This window comes from Bidens hawaiensis, unplaced genomic scaffold, assembly GCF_021521415.1.
Source record: "Bidens hawaiensis isolate Kalapana, Puna unplaced genomic scaffold, B.hawaiensis_p1.1 tig00018482_1, whole genome shotgun sequence".
In the NCBI taxonomy this organism is placed as follows: Eukaryota; Viridiplantae; Streptophyta; class Magnoliopsida; order Asterales; family Asteraceae; genus Bidens; species Bidens hawaiensis.
In genome coordinates this window covers 217,325-238,940 of record NW_027492790.1, presented here as the reverse complement: position 1 = coordinate 238,940, position 21,616 = coordinate 217,325, and the positions used below count along the sequence as shown (strand labels likewise).

At 40.8% G+C, this 21,616-nt stretch overlaps 1 protein-coding gene across 1 annotated transcript; it reads left to right on the top strand.

Annotated features, from left to right (window-relative positions):
* The first annotated feature begins 1,630 nt into the window (after positions 1–1,630).
* Positions 1,631–3,979, top strand: LOC143556127 (transcription factor bHLH112-like). The gene is made up of 7 exons (XM_077045543.1): positions 1,631–1,845; positions 2,014–2,422; positions 2,693–2,803; positions 2,885–2,950; positions 3,040–3,105; positions 3,211–3,261; positions 3,622–3,979. The coding sequence occupies exons 1-7, from the start codon at positions 1,631–1,633 to the stop codon at positions 3,775–3,777; spliced, it is 1,074 nt and encodes a 357-aa protein (XP_076901658.1). The 3' UTR covers positions 3,778–3,979.
* The last annotated feature ends 17,637 nt before the right edge of the window (positions 3,980–21,616 follow it).

Here is a 21,616-nt window from a genome sequence, read left to right as displayed (position 1 = left end):
ATGTGGGGATTCACTCATTTACATGTTACCTCCCATGAGATTTCATATCTTTTTTTTATTATACGTAAGTTTGCTAAAAATGAAAATATGGAGTTTAGTCCCTCTATTTCAGATGGAGGATTTCATGTTAAACTGCCATGTGGCGCAATGGAGGAATCTTGGATCCAACCATCTCATATGGCGAATCCAGTTATCTCCAACTTACATGTAACCGCTGACTTTGTGTGTCATTAGATCAGTTCCTCCATCTCAAATAGAGGAACACATGAAACATATTAACAATCTTGTCAGATACCGAGAATCCACTTTCTTTTGGTAAAACCAACTAATTTAAAAATAAATCGTGAATGGCATGGGTGATGGTGTTGGGTTGCGAGCATTAATGGTGGAGGTGGTGGGTGGTGGTGGTGAGTAGCGGTGGCGATGGGCGGGATCTAGGATTGATAGTTGGTGGCAATAGGTTGATAGGTGGTAGTGACAAGCGGTGTTGGTGGGCTGCGAGTGGTGGCATGTCGTGGTGGTTGTGGGCGACGAGTAGTGGCAAGTCGTGGTGGTTGTAGCGCGATATATGGTGGTGGTGGGCGGCGATTAGTGGTGGTGGTGATGGCGGGAAGCGATGGTTGGTGGTGGCGGTGGTGGTGGACGACGCTGGTAGGTTGTGGTGGTGGGTTGATGATGATGGTGGGTGGTTGGTCATAGCGGTAGTGGGTGGTGGTGGCATATTAATGATGATGATGATTAGTTGTTGGTCATGGCAGCGGCAGTGGGTGGTGGTGGCGAGTGGCAAGTGGCGATGACGATGGGTGGGTGGTGATTGTGGTGAGAGTGCAGTGGGTAATTGTGGTTAGAGGTGGGCAAATATACCGGTTAACCGAACTGACCCAAAAATCAAACCAAAACGAACTGTTTGAAACTGATTATGTAGAAACCGGTTTGAAACTGATTCAAACCGTAAGTTCGAAACCGGTTTGTAATTTTCTCCATCAAAACCGGTAAACCGAACCGAAACCGGCCAAAATCGAGCAAAAACCGGTCAATAATCCTAACCAAAAGCGATCAAAACATGGCAAGAAACCGATTTGAACCCGAACCGAAAACCGATTATAAACGGTTTTGACTATTGTTAACCAAACCAAACAGGTTTTAACCCAAACCGGTTTTGAGTTTTAAATCAGTTTGTGCACCTAGTTGTGATGGTGGGAGAGTGTTGGAGGTGAGATAGTGTGAAAGATGGATGAAATGAAAAACACAGGGGTGATTGATAAAATGAATTTGAGATGTTTTAGTAGAAATAAATGGATGATTTCATTTCCATCAACTAACCAAACACTTTTTTTTTTCATTCACTCACAACAGTCCACTCCATCTTTCATTTTTAAATACTATACCCTACCAAAAAGTCCTAAAACTGAATATTAAAATTAATTATTTAAATACTAACTATGATACCAATCTTTGAAAATTCTAATTAAAAATCAATTTATTTTTGACCCACTTTATCGCTATATATGTCAACCTAATTCCAGTAGTTTACTCTCCGTACATTCCCAGATGTTTCACATAATAATATTATACATCTTGTCTTGGTAAATAACATATACAACTCAACTCACTCTCTCCATTTTAAGACATGGCTGAAGAATTTCATGCGGCAGATGTCTGTGGTGGAACATGGTGGACTTCACCAAGAGCCACCTTCAACGGCTCACCGTTTATCGGTAACGCCTATGTAAGCTGCTGGCAAAACGACTTAGCTATGAACATGAAAACAAGGTCAACCGACGAGTCTTCGGGTAGTTGTGTCACCGCTATCTCGCCTGATTCAACCTTTCAAGCTTTATTGGTGTAAGAATACATAGAGCTTTTGTTTTTCTTTTACTTTGTTTTTTCAATTATTGTTGTTACACCTTTTAATTCCACTAAAAAATGGTCCATGCATATATAGATAATATCTTTTGTAATTATTTGAAGCAAAAAAGAATCTGATGATCACTCATTTGAAATTATTATTAGAAATGGAACTACTGATCAGGATCAAGGCTATAATCAAACCCTGACAGAAATCTTGAACAACATACCGGCTGGAAGCGAAAACACGAGTTTCGGTATGAACCAAGAACAGACATCAAGTTTCATAACCACTTCATATGGATACCCTTCAAGTTTGCTACAAAATTTGTTTGATTGTTCATCACCGCCACCGCCGCCACCACAACAACCCCTTTATGATTTTCAAGGGAATTTAGATAATATTGATAGGGTTTCAAGCATGCCTAGAGGTTTACACTTAGCCAACAAAACCCCTTTTTGGAACGCTTCTGCGGTAGATATAAACGATACTCGAGCAGGTTTTTTCGCTTCGTCGCGGCCTAGATTCGTCTCCTCGACTTATGAAGAGAGACCCAATTGTCTTAACATCAAGGTAACCATAAAGATCAAGTTTTAATTGAAAATTCTCATGTTCATCAAGATTAGGGTTTCTTCAAGAGTTCAAGAACTTTGTTTTAATTATTCTATTTAGTCTCAAAACAGCCTCCCTCATAGAGAAGATATAGAGCTTGTTTTGAGCATAAATTAAATAAATTTGTTCTTGATATATAAGATATATATGCTCTAAATCCTAAAACCCTTATCTCATCCTTCTCAAATTTGACTATGAGTGTGATTTTACTGACTACGTTTGCGTGTTTAGTCTCAAAACAAGGAAATTCGAGACATGGGATCATCATTGAAGAAAGGTTCCGGTGAACCTACACTCAAGCGAGCGCGTATCGAAACACCATCACCATTACCAACATTTAAGGTATATATATACCACTTCACTTTCATGATTTTTATGTATAAAAAATTGCATACCCCTAATGAAGTCTCTGCGGATTTTAAGGTTCGAAAAGAGAAACTAGGAGATCGAGTCACCGCACTCCAGCAATTAGTTTCACCATTCGGAAAGGTATACATCTTAACCTGATCATTTTCTTTATGTATTCTTGCAAAATTGGATTTTATGTTATAGGTTCTGATGATCAAATAAATATACAGACTGATACGGCATCTGTACTTCATGAAGCCATTGAATACATTAAGCTCCTTCATGATCAAGTCAATGTACGTTTAAATATATTTATACAATATTAATCTAATCCAATATACATTAATCATAATCATAATCATAATCATAATTTCCTAATGTATCATACATGTATATTCCAGGTTCTAAGTACCCCTTATATGAAAAATGGAGCTACTATGCAAGTGCAACAAGTGAGATACTTTTCATTATTCATACTCCCTTCGTCCCATTAAAAGTGTTCATATTACCTTTTTTGTTTGTCTCATTACAAATGTCCACTTTTAAAATTTATTAGTTAATTTTCAAATTTACCCTTGAACACACACAACTAACATTAATAAACAATATTTATTGACCAATTTTCCAATGGCATTATTGTCATTTAGTAAGAAAAAAAAGTAAACATTCAATCCACCTTAAACTTTGTGTTTTTTAAACCACGACACTTGTAATGAGACGGAGAGAGTATTATTAAACTTTTACTTAAATCTTGATATGTTTAATACACTTTGATTAAAACTGCATTGTTTAACATAATAAACCATCTTTAGATGAATGTCAAATTGAAAGACAACCATGAAGGAGTTAAACAACAAGACTTAAAGAGCCGAGGACTTTGCCTCGTGCCGGTATCGAGTACTTTCCCTGTTGCTTCGGAGGCCGCACCCGAGTATTGGACATCAAGTTTCGGGAGCACATTTAAATAGGCACAACCATGATGTCTAAAACTGAAATCTTCATAAACTTAACATAAGCTCATGTACCCGTTGGTTGTTTTCATACAAGGACGGGCTCATTCTTAAGCTTTTTCATTATTTTGATACAAAATGATTATTCAAAATAACGAAAAAACTTGAAGAATTGAAAATATAACTTAGTGATGAATATGAGCCACATATTGGAGTAGTGTCGTAGGAAGTACAATATAAAAAGTTGGAAAAGGAAAGGGAAAAAGGAATGTATGAGAGCAAAAAAAAAAGCTACAAAGTGACCCTTGATGGATGGACAGCCAATGCCAGTTTGATGTAGGGCTAGCAAATTATTAGAATTTTATTTTATAGAAAGAAAAATGTTTTTATCTTGTTTTGTGTAATAATTGTAGTTTATCTTAGTTTTGTGTTAGTTTGATGATTGCAACTATATGGTGTTAAATTTGTAGGAACTTTGTTGTTATAATAAATATGCATATATACACACATACATACAAGCATGAATACTGAAGAAACACTAATTGATCCCGGGCAGATTACGGATAATCTGGGGGTTAAGTAGATGTTTCCCACGAGGGGTTAGGTCCGGCAAAGATGGTCCTTCTGATGACCTGCAAAACAGACACCGTGAGCTCGTCACTGAGAAGGGGGGGTACCTCCTTGTGACCACCCTCCGGCGTGAGAATCAGACTAGATTGCTCTTGAATAAAAGTGTATATTAAGAGATTGCTAGAGAAGATAAGATAATGAGATATCAGATAATATAAGATAATCATACCATTCCAAGGTGTTGGAGTATTTATAACCGAAGGTAGGTTTCCAAGAAGGTACAGCCGGCTGAATAGTATTCCTGTTCTGCCAATTGTGGGCTACGCACATGCCATGCTGGTGGTTGGTGGGTAGGCAGCGGCTGATAGTGACTAGGCCGGCTGTGTACTATTCCTTTTCCACCAACTGCAGGCTATGCACGTGCTATGACAGGTTGGTGAGTAGGCAGCGGCTGATAGTGACATTAAGTAATAGAGCATGCTGCTCGTTGTACTGTTGTCAGTGAGCTGTCGCAGCTTTGGTCAGATCTTTTGTCCATACCTCGTCAGGTACAGTACAAAAGATCCTCCAGTAGCGTACGGACTGGCTCATTTGTGCGGGAGTTTTCCCGGCTTGCTCACTCCTTCTTCAGGTGACATTACTGAATTATTTAAGAGTTAAGTGCCTTGTGCGTGTAGCCTTGCTGCGCGGGTAGCCTTCCCTGATGGCTAGTATCCGTTGCTGCGGGAACAGGCGGAGTACGTCGACCATTGGGAGGCTTTTCCTGCGGGAACAGCTTGCGTACTGCGCGTAAGGACGTCACGTCTCTGAGCATGGTGGGTCCTGCGGATCCAGTTGGTTTCTACGCAGACGTCTCTCTTCAAGGTGAGTCTTGCGAGTTTAGCCTTTGCGCAGACGTCCCTGTTGAAGGTGAGTCTTGCGGGTTCAACTGCGCAGACGTCCCTCTTTGAGGTGAGTCTTGCGGGTCCAACTGGGCTCTGCTGGGTACCTCTTCAAGTTCCCCCAGTCCAATGTTCTTCTCATGAATTGTTAATAAGTGAGGTGAACTTTTGGACTTAAGCAAAGGGTTTTGAAAAGGGTTTAGTTTTAAGGTTTTCCATGGGGATTCTTCCCGCGGAAGTCCTAATGTCACGTGCAGAAATTCCCGACTTTTCTGCTTGATCTTTGGGTATGATGCGGGTAGGTCTGTAACCTCCTCGCAAGTCAGGAGCGTTGAGTTCCACTTGTGTAGATTCTCCATGAGGTTTTGGTAGTTTTGAACATAGTGATCAATTATTTTTAAACAACCAATTCCATCTTGGAGCTTCAAACAATTTAGTTCTCGACGTTCCCGCTATGCGGGGATGTTATTCCCATTTCCGCAAGCACGGCCCAGAAGATCCTTCTTGGTTTCAATTCCCTGCGGAGTGCTAGGTATGTGAAGGGTTTCGCCTAGACACTTTACCCGCACTCGTCTTATAGTTACTTTACTTCCAAGGTATTCCTGGCTTCAATTCCCTGCGGATGCTAAGTATGTGAAGGGTTTTGCCTTGACACTGTACCTGCACCCGTCTTATAGTTACTTGGTTGCCGAGGTATTCTTGGCTTCAATTCCCTGCAGGTGCTCAATATGTGAAGGGTTTTGCCTTAACACTGTACTCGCACCTGTCTTATAGTTACTTGGTTGCCAAGGTAAAGGGTATAGTCCCGCTTACTTTTGAATCTTTTTGAATCTTTTTGAAATTCGAAGAGTTGGTGAAAGGATAAGAACAGTCCAAACTGTTGAAACGTCATCCGACGGTTTCTTCTGACAGTGTCAGGACGTGCAGGAAGTTATGGCGACGTGACAGTATATGGTCATTCCAGACGCTTTTTCAGGCGCGTGGGCGCGAGTTTTCGAGCGCGTGGCCGCGAAGTTTACGGCACGCGTCCTGTCAACAGTTGTTGCCAGCTTGCATATTCCACATGTCATAGTTTCATTGCACCTGCACTTTCCTCTCTCTTCCGCATTAAATTCATCGCATTCATTGCGATGAGTATATAAAGGGAGGAGAGGATGCATCTCAACTCACAGTTTCACCTCTCTTCTTCTTCTAAACGATTTCCGGCGAATACTCTAACTTTTCTGTCGAGCATTCTCCTGAAATCGTTCTTCTTTACATTCAAAACATGTCTTCTCATGATCTTGAAGTTACTGCTGAAGAGTCGGACGTGTATTCCGAGAACCCGACGTCCACTTCTGATAGGGACGATAAGAGTACTGCTGGCGAGTGCCAGTGTGCTCTTCCAGTCGACCAGTATCAGTACATCGTCAGGAAGTTCATGCTCGAGACTTTCGAGCCTGAGTTTCCTGAGCCACACCAGACGGTGTACGATGCCCCCAAGGGCAAAATAGGGGTGTATGATGCATTCTTCATCTATGGGAATCTCAGGTTCCCATTGACGAAGTTTGTGTACCGTGTTTTGGAGAGACACGGTGTACATCTGACGGAGGTATACCCAATGGCGATCGCCAAGATTCGCCATTTTGAATGGGTGTGCCTCATTCTGGGCGTGGAGCCCCACGTCGACCGCCTGATGACCTTCTATTCCTGGAGGTGCATCCAGGGGTGGTATACCTTGGTCACTCGGATCAAGGGTTTGAAGATCTGCGCTACCGAGCGCAGTCTTCGGTCTTGGAAGCGGGAGTTCTTCTATATCTCCACTCGCGTCGTCCCCATAGCGATGACGTTCAAGAACGGGAGAGCTCTCCCGAACCTTCACGCCTTCAACTTTGAGGAGGCGGAATGGTTCTCTAAGATTTCCCGGGTCCAGTCTCCGGTTTACCGCTTTGCGGAGTCCGGGATGGTGATGCTCGGAATGAGCCGGGTGTGGAAGGATGCTGGGGCGGAGGCGCCACAGATTCCCATCGTCCTTGAATACGATTTGAACTCTATCCCTTACGGTATGCTTCATCTTCTTAGCTGATTTAAAGTTTTCTTCTAACTGTTTTTCTTTTGTTTTCAAAGGGAAACGACCTACAATCGCTCCTGCATCCGCGGGAAGCTGGTGGTCCCGCTCGGATGAGTACCCGTGCTCTTGATGAGAACGAGTTGCCCATCTTGGAGCAAACGGCGGATCGGTTTGTGGAGGTCTACCCGCCGGGCCACCCGATTCTGAGCGCCACGCGGCCAGGTAATGAGTTATTAAACCCTCGCCCTGTCAATGCTCAAACCTCTGCTGGAATTCCTCTAATTTTGTCATCTTCTGATGAGGAATCCGCAGATGGTCCTTTCTTCACGCGGAAGAAGAAGGCTGCTGGCGGGAAGGGTAAGGCGAAGGTTGCCTCCACTGCCGATAAGGGGAATCGGTCAGAGTCAGAGACCGAGAGTGAAGAGGTGGCGGGGAACCCTGGTGGTGATGAGACCACTGTTCCGGAGGTTGAGACAGCTGTCACCTCCGGGCAGCCTAGGATGACGACGGTGAACGGCGTGAAGAGGCCGGCTCCATCAGGTTCGTCCCCGCCTATCAGAACCTTCAAGCTGAAGAGAACTCGTAAGTATAATTTTCATTTACTTTAACCGCATATCCTTCCGCCATTATATTTAACTATCTTGTCTTTACGCAGGCGTGGATGCAACTGCATTCCAAAGTGGTGCGGAGAGGAGCACCTCTGGACCCATGACGGTAGGTCTGGTCAACCTACCAGAGGCGATGACCCAGGCGGCTGCGCCTGTTTCAAGTGTTGGTTCAGTTGCTCATCCCGTTGAGGCAACTGTTCCAACTGTAACATCATCCCCGCCGGCTGTCAGTGCGATCTTCACGGAATCCTTCACTGAGCCGGCGGTGATATTTTCTGCGGGTTCTTCCGCAGCGGCGGCCACGGTTGTGAGTTCACCTCTAGGGAGTTCACCTCCGATGGTCTCTACCGCAACGGCTTCGACCGTGCCTCCGACGCTGGCGACTACCTCGCCCCCGGCCGGTTCAGCAGGTATGTTTGGGGCTTCTAGCCAATCTCTGCCTCCTTCCCATCTGCCTGACCTCTTGGATGAATATCCGTTAGGTTCGGGTGATGGGTTCGGCGGCTACCGGCCTGTTGTCGACCCTACAGGTGCGTAGGGTTATTTTGGTCTATTCTCTTTTTTTTTTTTTATATATATATCATATTTTCCTAACTGCTTTTTGTTTTTACAGTGTCGGGTTCTAATGAAGTGTATGTTCCACGTTGGAACATCCACCGAGGAACAACCCTTCGGACGGCTGTGGACTGCGTCGAGTGGGCGCGCCACGCCGCTCCAAGTGGGGCGCTGGGGGAAGCTATGTCGAGCTACCAGGAGGGTAGGCTGACAAACGAGCTCCGGATTCTCCTTGCCCGGATGCAGCCGCGCGTCGAATTGCTTTGTCGTGAAAACGACAAGTTAAAGGCGGCTCGTATCCAAGAAGTAGCTCAGGAACGGGCTATCCGGGAGGAGAACAGGAGACTCTCCGCCGTTGCTGCGGAGAAGGAGAAGGCCTTCAAGGCCCTTGAGGTTGAAGTTCAGGCCCGTCTCGAGGCCCGTTCCAAGGCTACCCAAGCTGTTAACGAACAGCTTCGGCTGGCTAAGGAAACTGCGCGGAACGCAACCGAGAGGGCCACCAAGGCTGAAGCTGTTGCGGAGCCTATGCGCGCCGAGAATGAGGAGCTCAAAGCCAAACTAGAGAGGCTCCAGTAGGCTCATGACGCCTTGGCCATGGAAGACGCCAAGAAGCTTCAAGAGATCTTGGACCAGAGGGGTATGCTTGACCATACTGAGCGTAAGCTTAAGGGCGTCGAAGAGGCTGCTGCTAAGGAAGTGTTGCTTGCCAACCTAACAAAAATGAAGCCGAACGCGCCCGCGGCCAAGCTCAAGCTGCCCTCCAAGAAGCTCTGATTACCAAGGAATGGCTTCTACGAGAAGCGTTGTCGTAGGTATGCATAGCTTCATAATGTCTTTACGCTTTTCTTGATACTTAGAAAAGGTTTTGACACTTGTATTTTTGTTTTGTAGGTTGTGCATCGGGTCTTCACGGACACATCATACGACGATGCCATGAGCACAGCCCTCAACGCTTCTCATGAGGATGGGGAAAAGGCTGGCTTCCTGCTTGGTCTAGGGTTTGTTGAGAAGGGCATCCCGCCTTCCAACTTCCCTCTCTATGATGTGGATACTGAAGTTGCGTATGACCAAGCAGTGAATCAGTATGCTGCCTTCCCGCATCTTGTGGTGGAGAAGGTGAACGAAGTTGCTGCCGCTGATGATGGGCTAACTATCCTCAAGACTTTCCTTGAACCGCCACAGCCAACTGATGGTGCGGGTACAAGTGGATTTGGAGGGAGTGGTCCTGAAGTTTGAACCTTTAGATCCATTCCCACTGTTAGGATAGGTTTATATTTTTGTATAGATTTACACTCTTGTAGGCGGGTAGATACCCGGCCATTCTTGTAATACTTGAATTTTTATGGAATGTATAAATCTTTGTGCGGGTAGGACCGCCACTTTAACTGGATGACTTGCTTTATAGACGTTATATGACTTGCTCATGCATATTATAGCTTAATTTGGCACTTGTTTTGCCGCATAAACAATATATGATTCGCTCGTGCATACTTTAACTTAGCAATTTTCCAAGTGTTTTGAACAAGTTAACCGTTCGACGCGCGGTTGTCAATAGGTTAGTGTTCAGTTTCCTCTATCATGATTGTGCGGGTAGGACCGTCACTTTCATTTAGTGGGATGACCGATCTTCACCTATAACTGACATGCGTGAAGGTTTGCCGTTTTTTGTGTTTATGCGGGTTTTGCTGCCGTCCACACGCAACGACTTTTCACACTTATTTATGCGGTGAATACCGGCATATCAGTGTTGAATAAGTTAACCGTTCGACGCGCGGTTGTCAATAGGTTAGTTCGGTTTCCTCTATCATGATTTGTGCGGTTAGGACCGGCACTTTCATTTAGTGGGATGACTGAACTTCACCTATAACTGACCTACGTGAAGGTTGTCCTCATCTGTTTTTTGTGCTTACGCGGGTTTTACCGTCGTCCACACGCAACGATTTCTTCACAGTTATTTATGCGGTGAAAACCGGCATATCAGTGTTTTGAATAAATTAACCGTTCGACGCGCGGTTGTCAATAGGTTAGTTCAGTTTCCTCTATCATGATTTGTGCGGTTAGGACCGGCACATTCATTTAGTGGGATGACCCAACTTTACCTATAACTGACCTGCGTGAAGGTTGGCCGTTTTTTGTGTTTATGCGGGTTTTGCCGCCTTCCACACGCAACGACTTACTTCCCCACTTATGTATGCGGTGAAGACCGGCATATAAGTGTTTTGAATAAATTAACCGTTCGACGCGCGGTTATCAATAGGTTAGTTCGGTTTCCTCTATCATGATTTGTGCGGGTAAAACGCACTTTCATTTAGTGGGATGACCGATCTTCACCTATAACTGACCTGCGTGAAGGTTGGCCGTTTTTTGTGTTTATGCGGGTTTTGCCGCCTTCCACACGCAACGACTTACTTCCCCACTTATGTATGCGGTGAAGACCGGCATATCAGTGTGGAAAGTTCATAAGTATAAATGTAAGATTGTCAGCGTCAATGTGATAAGGAGAATCATTTCCATTAGAAGTGGCTCTGGGCCTTTTCTTTTACAAGTTTGGAATTGATCTACATGCAGACTGTGTAATTGAGCTCCCTTCCATGTTGTTTGGATGGGAGTGCCATCGAGCCGATATGCACTTGGTTCAGAATCTCGTTGTTTACGCAGTATGTAGTCTCCAACATTGAAGCTGCAGTTTCGTGTTTTTCCCAACTAGGGTTCAACACGCATTAGCCTGCTCAGCGTTCATTACGCCACGAGGTGCATGAGCGTCCCATCTCTGACAAATGCTTCGACGATGTCCTTCAAGTCTACGCATTCCTCGGTGTTGTGGCCTCTTGTCCTGTGGAAGTCACAGAATTTGCTCTGATCAGCGTTGTGACGCTCTCGGATTATTGGAGCCTTTGGCCATGGGAGCCTCTCGGTGTCAAATATTTCGGTGACGCTTTTGGTGAGTGGCGTCCATCTAGAGTTCCGGTTTGACGACCGCATGTTATCCTTTCCGCCTTACCGAGGGTATGAGCCGGATGAGGTGTCAAAGTTTACCCTTGACTGCCAAATACCTAGCTTCCTCTTTTTGTTTAGTCGGGCGGTAAGGACGTTGTTTTCTCTTGTTTTCTGGGTGTAGAGGTTTGTGCTCTGGGGAAGATCTCTACCCAGTTGCTTTTCCGTTTCCGCGAAGCGTTTAGCTGCTGTCATGATGGCATCCCATGTGGACGGCATGCCATCTTTACCCGTTAAGGTGCGGATGAGCTCTGGGTCTTTCGCGCCCTGGATGAAAGCAGCGTGAACAAGATCTTCGCTAATACTGCCCAGACTTAGCTTCTTTGAATTGAAGCGCGTGATGAAGTCTAGTAAAGACTCATCTTCCTCTCGGATGCAGTTGAGGATTGTCCATTGCTTTTTAGTGTACTTTCTTTATTGACTGAAGTGTTGGCTGAACTTCTGTTGGAAGTCTGCCCAATCGTAGATGTGGTGGACCGGTAGACGGTCGAACCACGCTCTGGCTGCTCCAACCAGCGTCATCTGGAACATATAACACCACGTGGGTTCCGTCCAGTTGCTGACGGTTGCCCCCGTTATGAATCTGTTCAAATGATCGTCTGGGACGGATATACCATCATAAGTGCCGATGTTGGAGATCTGTTTGGCACTTCTTGGGGCGATTGCTTCCGCAATGTCCCTTGCAAACTTGGAGGTTCCCGCATTTGCAGCGGTTGGTCTGAAAGTTTTAGAGAAGTCACGTGGGTTTCCACCCGCGTTTTTTGGTTTGAAGGTTTCTCCAAAATTCCTTCTCGGTTGGAAGTCCGTTTCCTTACGCTTCCCTTTCGCCCTATGGCGAGGGTTTGCGTTGGTGTCGGATTCCTCCGAGTACTCGCACTCACTACTCATGTTGAGCTGTTGAGTGCTTCCAAATTCGTCAGCCTGTTGGATGGAACGTAAGCGTTCGTCCAACTCAACTTGGAATTCCTTCTGACGTGCTTCCGCCCACGCTTTAACTTGTTCAAGTGTTTGGCGGGGGAGCCTCGTCTGTTGTCTTTCCACCTGGGTATCAATGAATCCCAGGGGATGATTGTTTACTGCACTTGCCCCGGCTTGGGTAACCGGGGTAGTGTTCGTAAAATTTACTGCACTTGTCCCGGCTTGAGTAACCGGGGTAGTGTTCGTAAATATTGTGTACTCGCCGGTGTTCCCCCCAGTAGCTGGGGTTGTGGTTACCGGGGTTTCTTGGTCACTCGTTGGCTTTGGCAACGGAGTAACCTTAACCATCTTTCCAGAAGTTTGAAAAAACTGAAAATTAGTTCTAGCTTTTATGCACGGATGGCGTCAATGAAGAAACACTAATTGACCCCGGGCAGATTACGGATAATCTGGGGGTTAAGCAGATGTTTCCCACGAGGGGTTAGGTCCGGCAAAGATGGTTCTTCTGATGACCTGCAAAACAGACACCGTGAGCTCGTCACTGAGAAGGGGGGGGTACCTCCTTGTGACCACCCTCCGGCGTGAGAATCAGACTAGATTGCTCTTGAATAAAAGTGTATATTAAGAGATTGCTAGAGAAGATAAGATAATGAGATATCAGATAATATAAGATAATCATACCATTCCAAGGTGTTGGAGTATTTATAGCCGAAGGTAGGTTTCCAAAAAGGTACAGCCGGCTGAATAGTATTCCTGTTCTGCCAACTGTGGGCTACGCACATGCCATGCTGGTGGTTGGTGGGTAGGCAGCGGCTGATAGTGACTAGGCCGGCTGTGTACTATTCCTTTTCCACCAACTGCAGGTTATGCACGTGCTACGACAGGTTGGTGAGTAGGCAGCGGCTGATAGTGACATTAAGTAATAGAGCATGTTGCTCGTTGTACTGTTGTCAGTGAGCTGTCGCAGCTTTGGTCAGATCGTTTGTCCATACCTCGTCAGGTACAGTAAAAAAGATCCTCCAGTAGCGTACGGACTGGCTCATTTGGGTGGGAGTTTTTCCGGCTTTGTGCGGGAGTATTCCCGGCTTGCTCACTCCTTCTTCAGGTGACATTACTGAATTATTTAAGAGTTAAGTGCCTTGTGCGTGTAGCCTTGCTGCGCGGGTAGCCTTCCCTGATGGCTAGTATCCGTTGCTGCGGGAACAGGCGGAGTACGTCGACCATTGGGAGGCTTTTCCTGCGGGAACAGCTTGCGTACTGCGCGTAAGGACGTCACGTCTCTGAGCATGGTGGGTCATGCGGATCCAGTTGGTTTCTGCGCAGACGTCTCTCTTCAAGGTGAGTCTTGCGAGTTTAGCCTTTGCGCAGACGTCCCTGTTGAAGGTGAGTCTTGCGGGTTCAACTGCGCAGACGTCCCTCTTTGAGGTGAGTCTTGCGGGTCAAACTGGGCTCTGCTGGGACCTACCTCTTCAAATACCTACGTTGCGCCACAAGATACCTTACTGGTGTTGCATCTAATCCAATCTGTGCAAGCCAATGTGCATAATAAAAGTTATGCCATTAGAACAGTTTAAGTTATAGAGGGTGCCTTCAACATAACTTATCAAAATATTCTAATATATCTTCTTGTAACTTTATCAAAAACTTATTAGGAAAAAACCATATGTGTCTTACTAGGCATGATGCTCTTTTATATATATATGTAAAAAGTCAAAAAAAAAATATGACATTGAATTTTTTATATGTAAAAATTAGTTTTTAATGATCTTTTTATATGTAAAACTGATGGTTCTTCGATTTTTTATGGTCTTATGTTTGGACTTATACTGTTTTACATTTCATGTAGAGGTGCATATATCCTCTTTGTGTTACATCTACAACTTATAAGAGTCCACGTGCATGTCCATACAATGTATGCATGTGTTTGTTTGAGAAATTTGATATCCAGAATTTAAATTATTTTCTTAAAATGACTTACATTTACACAAATCTTTATATGAATGAACACCATGTATCACCTTAAGACCAATTTAAGTCCTCTAGTGAATTGTCATATGCCATGTAATTAATTTCATTAGAAAGTTAAAAACTTTAGATGGAAATGTGATGAGAGAATTGAGGAAAAAAAAATACTTCCTCCGTCATATTATAAGTGTCCAAATTACTTTTTTTAATTTGTCTCATTACAGGTGTTCACTTTCAAAACTTATTAGCCAATTTTCAAATTAACCATTAAACACACACAACTAATATTAATAAACAATATTGATGGACCCACTTTTTAAGGACATTATTGTCATTTGGTAAGAAAATAAAGTAATAGTTCAATCCACCTTAAACTTTGTGTTTTTCAAATATGGACAATTATTATGAGACGGATGGAGTAAAATGAGTGGGAAAGAGAGAAAAAATCATTCCATTTCTAGCCCTTGCATATTATCTGGTTCTCTCACTATTTCAGTAATTAGAAGAATACAAGAATATTGAATAGGGCTACATATGGTAAAAAGAAAAGGAATTCTATTAACAATGATATATATCATTTTGACACTTCTATGCATGTATGCTTTTGGAAAGGTTCTTGAAATAGATATTCGTCATGTTACATATTGTTTGTAGCATTTCAGGAACATATTCTTGCGCGAGTGTTTATATATATATATATGTGGAATATTTAAAATATATATAGTGGAATTTGTGTATAAGACATAATGACTAATCAAATAAAGAAATTTAATTATTCGACGAGGATGGTTTTAGTTGATTGATACTTACTGGGTCCGATCGATGGGTTTATATGCTTTACATTTTGCGAAATTTGACTAGATCGATGGATTGTTTGTGCTGTTTCTTTAAGCATCAGGATCAGTACCTCTTGTCCTTAAGACATAAAAAAACAATATCAAACTTCCCTATCACTTTTTAGGGTAAATCTAAGACAGGAAGATTAAACACAAAGGAATACTTTACAAAAAGCATACTAGACATCATTAATAATCATCATGAGCTCTGTGTGTGTATATATAGGGTGAGGTTACTGTACAATAATTGCTTAATGTATGATAGGTACGCGAGACGCTCAAAGGCAAAAACAAAAACGCTCAAAGGCGAAAAATTCTAAAACGCTCAGCCAAAAAACTAAAACGCTCAAAAACGGTTTTTGTGAATAAAAGTAACAAAATTGATCGATTAACGATCCCAAACTGTTTTTCGGTGAACCAATGATTAATTGGATATGTATTGACGATTCCGAGATGTTGAGATGTAATTTCATGGATCGATTTTGTGAATATAGGGTTTTCGCGTACCTAGGTACGTTATGGTATTATTGTACGTTCAGCAATGAACCATTAACGTAGTCTTGTTCATTGGAAAGTCAATAAGGGTGACTTTATGAGTGATTTAACCAAGTGACAGTTGTAAAATCTAACTTACCAGGTTCTATTATCACCACTATCAATTTAATTGTACAATAACATATATCAACATCAAATTGATAAAAGCAAAATCAAATAAATATCAATTACAATCTATACACAATCAATTTTTTAATTGTTGAACTACAAGTTGAAATAAAGTAACTTAAGAGGTTATAATTTAATCCTAAATACCTGAACAAAACAAAACAAAATAATTTCTTACATGAACCCTACACATGGAGGTGATCACAAAGAAATTAGCTAATCATAATAACTTAATAAGAAAGAAAACAAATATTGTTAATGAGTAAACAATACAACACCGAACACGTAAACCAACTCTTTAGCAACAGGAAAGGTTGTTTGTTTCTAACTTCACCATGCATGCAATAAGCAATGATGTCGCTGCCTCTTGTCCTAGAACCCTTTACTAGTCATCACGCACCATGTGAAGTCTCCCAAATAAACTTGAGCATTAAATCCGGTTCCGGACGGTAACCGGACTCGTCTTACCCAACTCGCAGGTACAAACCGTGTTCCAGTCCCTCAGAGAAACCATACCTGGACCTGGAACTCAATCAAAATCACCAGAACCCAGTGGCGGATCTAGAAAATTTTCTCACATGAGTCGGGAATTTTTATGGTCGGTACTAATACAACTGTCGGGTCGAATCGGGTCGAGTCGGGTCATATATATAAAAAAAATATTACCAAACAAAATATTAGATAACAAATATATTAAAGTTGTTCTCTACGAGTTTTCATTTTTTGAAATCTAACCATTACATCATCTACTTTAACATTGACAAACAAGTCTTTCTTAATATAACAAATACAACTGTCGCTTAAAATTTTCATCACCCATTCGATTACGCAAAATCGGACTTCACATACTTCATCGCCGAAAATGATCTTTCAACGGTTGCGGTTGCAACGGGTAATACGAGAGCTAACTTTAATAAACGATACACCAATGCAAAGGAATGGTGTTTCTTTTTTTGAACCATCAATTGAACAAGACTTGCTGAACCATTCAAGTTTTTAAATCGTTTATCTCCTTTCAAATTATCGATGTATGTCGCGAGTTCAACCGGGAGTCTTCTTTTATCACTTTCATCAAAATCATATGGGTACAATTCGACTAATCGTAAAATTTTTGGAATTGAAAATGCCCGAAAATTATCACAATGAGTCAAACAACTCAACAAAACAAGTCGGATGTTACCTCGTTAAAACGGTCCCCAAACTCTTGGATTTGCAAATCTAGAACCGCATTGAAGCAATCATACTCATAATAGTGGCAATTTTTCATGTTTGTTTTTTTTCTTGGCCTTAGTATGTTAATGTAGTCATCATCGATCGAAAGGACGAAGTGAGGTAGCAGAGGCGGTCAAAAAATAAATTTTAGAAGTTAGAACTGGATTTTGGGCTAAAAATTGAGTAGGTTTTGAATTGGGTTTTGGGCTTAAAAGTTGGATTAGATATTGGACTAATGGACTTGTTAATATTAAAGTCAAATTTAATTGAAAAATTGTTTATATAACGTTTATATAATTATATTTATAAAAATGTCATTGTATTTTTTGTTAGGGTTAGTCTCAAAATCTCATGGGGGTCCTCTTAAAATTATACAGGGTACGGCTTCAAAGTTTCACAGGGGTCGGTACCAAAATTTTACAGGGGTCGGTCGGGAATTTTTCGGTATATTAACACTAAATTTTTTTTTCACAGGGGACGGGGGACACCCCTCCCTTGTAAGTGGCTACGCCCCAGCCAGAACCGGTTCCACTTCTACGGTTCTACCCGGTCAAAATCCATACTAGACCCTACCAAAAATCGGTAAAAGCACAACCAAACCGGTAAAAAACCGATTATACCCGGAACCTGTTCGTGCCGTACCTGGTTCTAGACTTTGTTGACCAAACCTAAACCAATTTAAAAAAAAAAGATTTGTGCACCTTTACTCCCAAATCCTCTAATATGCCATTTTTCTATTATGGTTTTCATTGATTGTCTTACCATTAGTAAGGGTAGCCCATCAGTCTTAGCCCACATGGATTACAACCTTTTCATTCTTCTCCTGGCTACCCAAACATCTTGATATAGGCCCAATACAATTAATATAATTCTCACTTCAACTAGTTTATTTTGAGTTATAAATAGTAAGTTGCAAATTAAACCATACAATAAAGTTGAATTCCACTCTATAATGCATATTTAATTACTTTTGATAGTTTTGTCATTCATCTTGTTTTTTAATTTGTTTATTTTATTGTTGTTTCATTATTAAAATATCTTTAAATATTAAAAAATAGTAAAGTAAGATAACATATATTAAACCTAACTCATTTAAAAAATACTTAACATGCAAACACCATTGTCTAAAATAAACCGATCATATATTCATCTTGTTGATTCGTCTCATAATAATCTATCGTGTGGTATCTATACTCCCATGTATGTATGTTACATCAGTAATAGTTATAAGTTACTAAGTCAAGGGTGAGTTTTTTAATTGTTAGAAAGTTATGGATACCATTCTAATTGGTTAGTTAGTTGTAGCTGATCGAGTCTGTATAAGTAATTGTGTTACCAGTAATAACAGTAGGCTTGATTTGGTGTGAACACCCTTCTTCTATGACTTTTCATTCTACCATAACAAGTGGTATCAGAGCATCCGTTCCTCGGAAGTTCTTGATTTTGTTCAATTTCGTTCAATTCAGTTCAAATTCCGTTCAAACCATAATCATCAAAAATTCATTCATCTTCCATTCAATTCGTCCAATTTAATTGTTCATTCCTTTGAATTCACTAGAATTTGATCATTCGTTCGATCAAATTCGTTCCCGAAACCCTAATTCTTTCCAATTACTCTAATTGTTTGTCAATTGATCAAACCCCAAATTTCTGCACAAATGGCTACTCATAATCAGTCTCTTGAACAAAGACTTAATGATCATGACACGGCACTAAAAAGATTAGAATCAGCTACTAGTCTCACACAAACACAATTAAATGTGGAGATTGATTCTGTGAAAACCCAATTGAATCAAACTCAATTGCAATTGTCGGCACATATTGCAGAGCTTCTCCAAACTATACAACAAATGAATGTTAATCAATAGAATTCTAATGGAGTGGGAGGATAGAACCAACAGCAACAACCCCAATTTCAGCCATATAATCAAAATCATGATACAACGGGTCACAATTTTGGAAGTTTCAGTCGTTTAACCAAGATTGATTTCCCAAAACTTAACTGTACAACTGTGGAAAGGTGGTTATGTCATGTAAAACATTTTTTTTTCTGTGGATGCTACCCCTGAACATCATAAGGTAAAAATTGTTGTTAAACACCTTGAAGATATGGCCTAACTGTGGCATCAGTCTTTTGTTAAGTCTAGAGGAGGATATTACTTGGAACTTTAAAGACTTGACTATGAAGGTAAACAATAAAGTGCTTGGGTTGAAGGGGGCTAAAGATCAAGGGGTCAGTTTATGTTATAGTGAAAAAATGGAGGGTATTTTGGGAACTTCTGCCAAGTTTGCGCAAGGTCAATTATTTAATGTTCAACCGATGTCATCAACAATTTAAGAGGGAAATTTTGCTCCTGTTATACAAGAATCCACATCTAACAGTCAACTTAATACTCTATTACAAAAATATGGTGAGGTATTTTGCTTACCTTCTTCTTTACCTCCGAAAAGAAATTGTGAACATCAAATCATTTTAAAATATGGTGTTAGTGTCATTGCTCAAAAGCCTTATAGATATCCAGCAGCTCAGAAGGATATCATTGAGAAAATGACACGAGAACTATTAGATATGGGTATTATCAGAGAGAGCACTAGTTCATTTGCTTCATCTGTAGTTTTAGTTAAGAGAAAATGTAACACCCGAAATTTAGATACAACTTTATTACAGTATTTTAGTGCGGAAAATACAGTCCTAGAAGTTTCTTTTGTTTCCAAAAACATAACATCCATTCTATCAACCGAACATCACAAATAATATCCATAGGAACTTGTCTTTTTAATCAAAGACAATACATATTTTAAAACTTGTTCATAACTCTTTATCAAAATTAGAACTATGAACTTTAGATGTGTATTGGTGTCCAAATCCGAGCACTTGATCTTCGACTATCCGGTTCCATTTGGGGGCTTCACCTAAAGCAGTCTAACACCACATATTAGTTTTTAGTTATTAACAATATATATATATATATATATATATATATATATATATATATATATATATATAAACAAGACATTAAACCCGGAGTAACATTAATCAAAATTTTAAAGCCAAACCAGATCTAGCATAGTCTACACTAGCTATCGTTATGCAACTCCAAATATTCAATTTAATATGTATCTTAACTCGTTTGATTGATCCCGAGCTTCTCGTACCTGCTTCTAGTCAACGTGATCATAATCCATCAACATAATCACAACCCATTGAAATTAATCTTAATGTGATTTTCACGTCTCCACTAAATTTCAACTTAGAAACGGTTACAACTTATCAACATATTATTTACAATGCATCTAAACAACTTAGCAAATCATTTCTCCAATTAAATTATGCTACTAATCTAATATTCACCAACTAGTCAAAACGTCATCTAACCGTACAACTTTATTATTATAATCAACAAGTGGGTCCGGAACCCAAATCAAATCGTACTACACCATGCTAGTATTATTTATATTCTAGACACGAGTCATTCCCACTTAAACATTTGGTAAGGTGAACTTCAAATTTAAACGGGTTAAAGCCACCCATACACATCAAGCATAGTCAAAAGAATCAACTTGCAATCTAAATGTCAAGGCAACCCGTATCAATTTAATAATGTGTAATAAATTAAAACATACTGATAGGACTTATAACTTCTTAAACTAGATGTAAGATAAACTTACCTTTACCCGTAGGAGCTTGGTTACGCTTTGTTCATTTGAATTTGACACATTGACTTCCAAGCTCATCGTGCCTATCTTGTTAATAAGTCAAACTTTTAATACTTAGAATACTAACATGTGGAAAGAATTTCAACATGTAAAGCTCAACAAAGTTAATCATTCAATATTCATTTCTTTTGACCTGTTAATGCAATTTCTTACATAACCAATTTGCTAGTATTTCAAACCCACTAAAACAACTTCTAATAGATAATTAAAACCTATTAGAATCAGCAAATTTATGTTTTAGATAAATTGTGCTTAAACATTTACCTATAACTTGTTTTAGAAAACTAAAAATATGTGCAGTACTTTCTGCACGGGCTCACCGGCCAATTTGACTCACTTAACGACCATAATTTTCTTGGTTAAAAACTTATTGGAAAACTAGACTCAACATAGCTTCTAGCCCAAAACAAATCACCCAAATCGGACACTCGGTTGATTTTATATGATTTATTTATGACTAACCAAAATCAGAAATCAAAGCTACGAAAATCAACAATGTAATCTATTGCTAATGCCACCTAACCATCAAGGACATCCTAATTTACTTGTTCTCACACCCAAATTAAGCATGCATAACAAATTAGGAACACTTAATAACTTTTATTGATGTTAAGGTGCTGTCAAATTACAAGTAATCATTAATCCTTATCAATATAAAATCTTATGCTCATATTACAACATCTAATCCTGCATATGTAGACTCATCTTCAACAATGGAAGAACTAGGGTTAGAAATTGCATACCTTTGCATAAATATCATGATCCCTGCTTTAATTTTCACATACAGTAGCTTGATTACAAGATTTACATCAGAATTGTTCTTCTAAACTTCCTGATTTGTGTCCCCTCATCAAATAAGAAAAATCATGGGCTACTCCCATTGCATCT

Coding starts and splice junctions, on each gene's coding strand:
- LOC143556127 (XM_077045543.1), top strand. CDS start 1,631: ATGGCTGAAGAATTTCATGCGGCAGATGTCTGTGGTGGAACATGGTGG. Junction 2,804..2,884: donor CACCATTACCAACATTTAAG/GTATATATATAC, acceptor GCGGATTTTAAG/GTTCGAAAAGAGAAACTAGG. Junction 3,106..3,210: donor TCCTTCATGATCAAGTCAAT/GTACGTTTAAAT, acceptor TGTATATTCCAG/GTTCTAAGTACCCCTTATAT.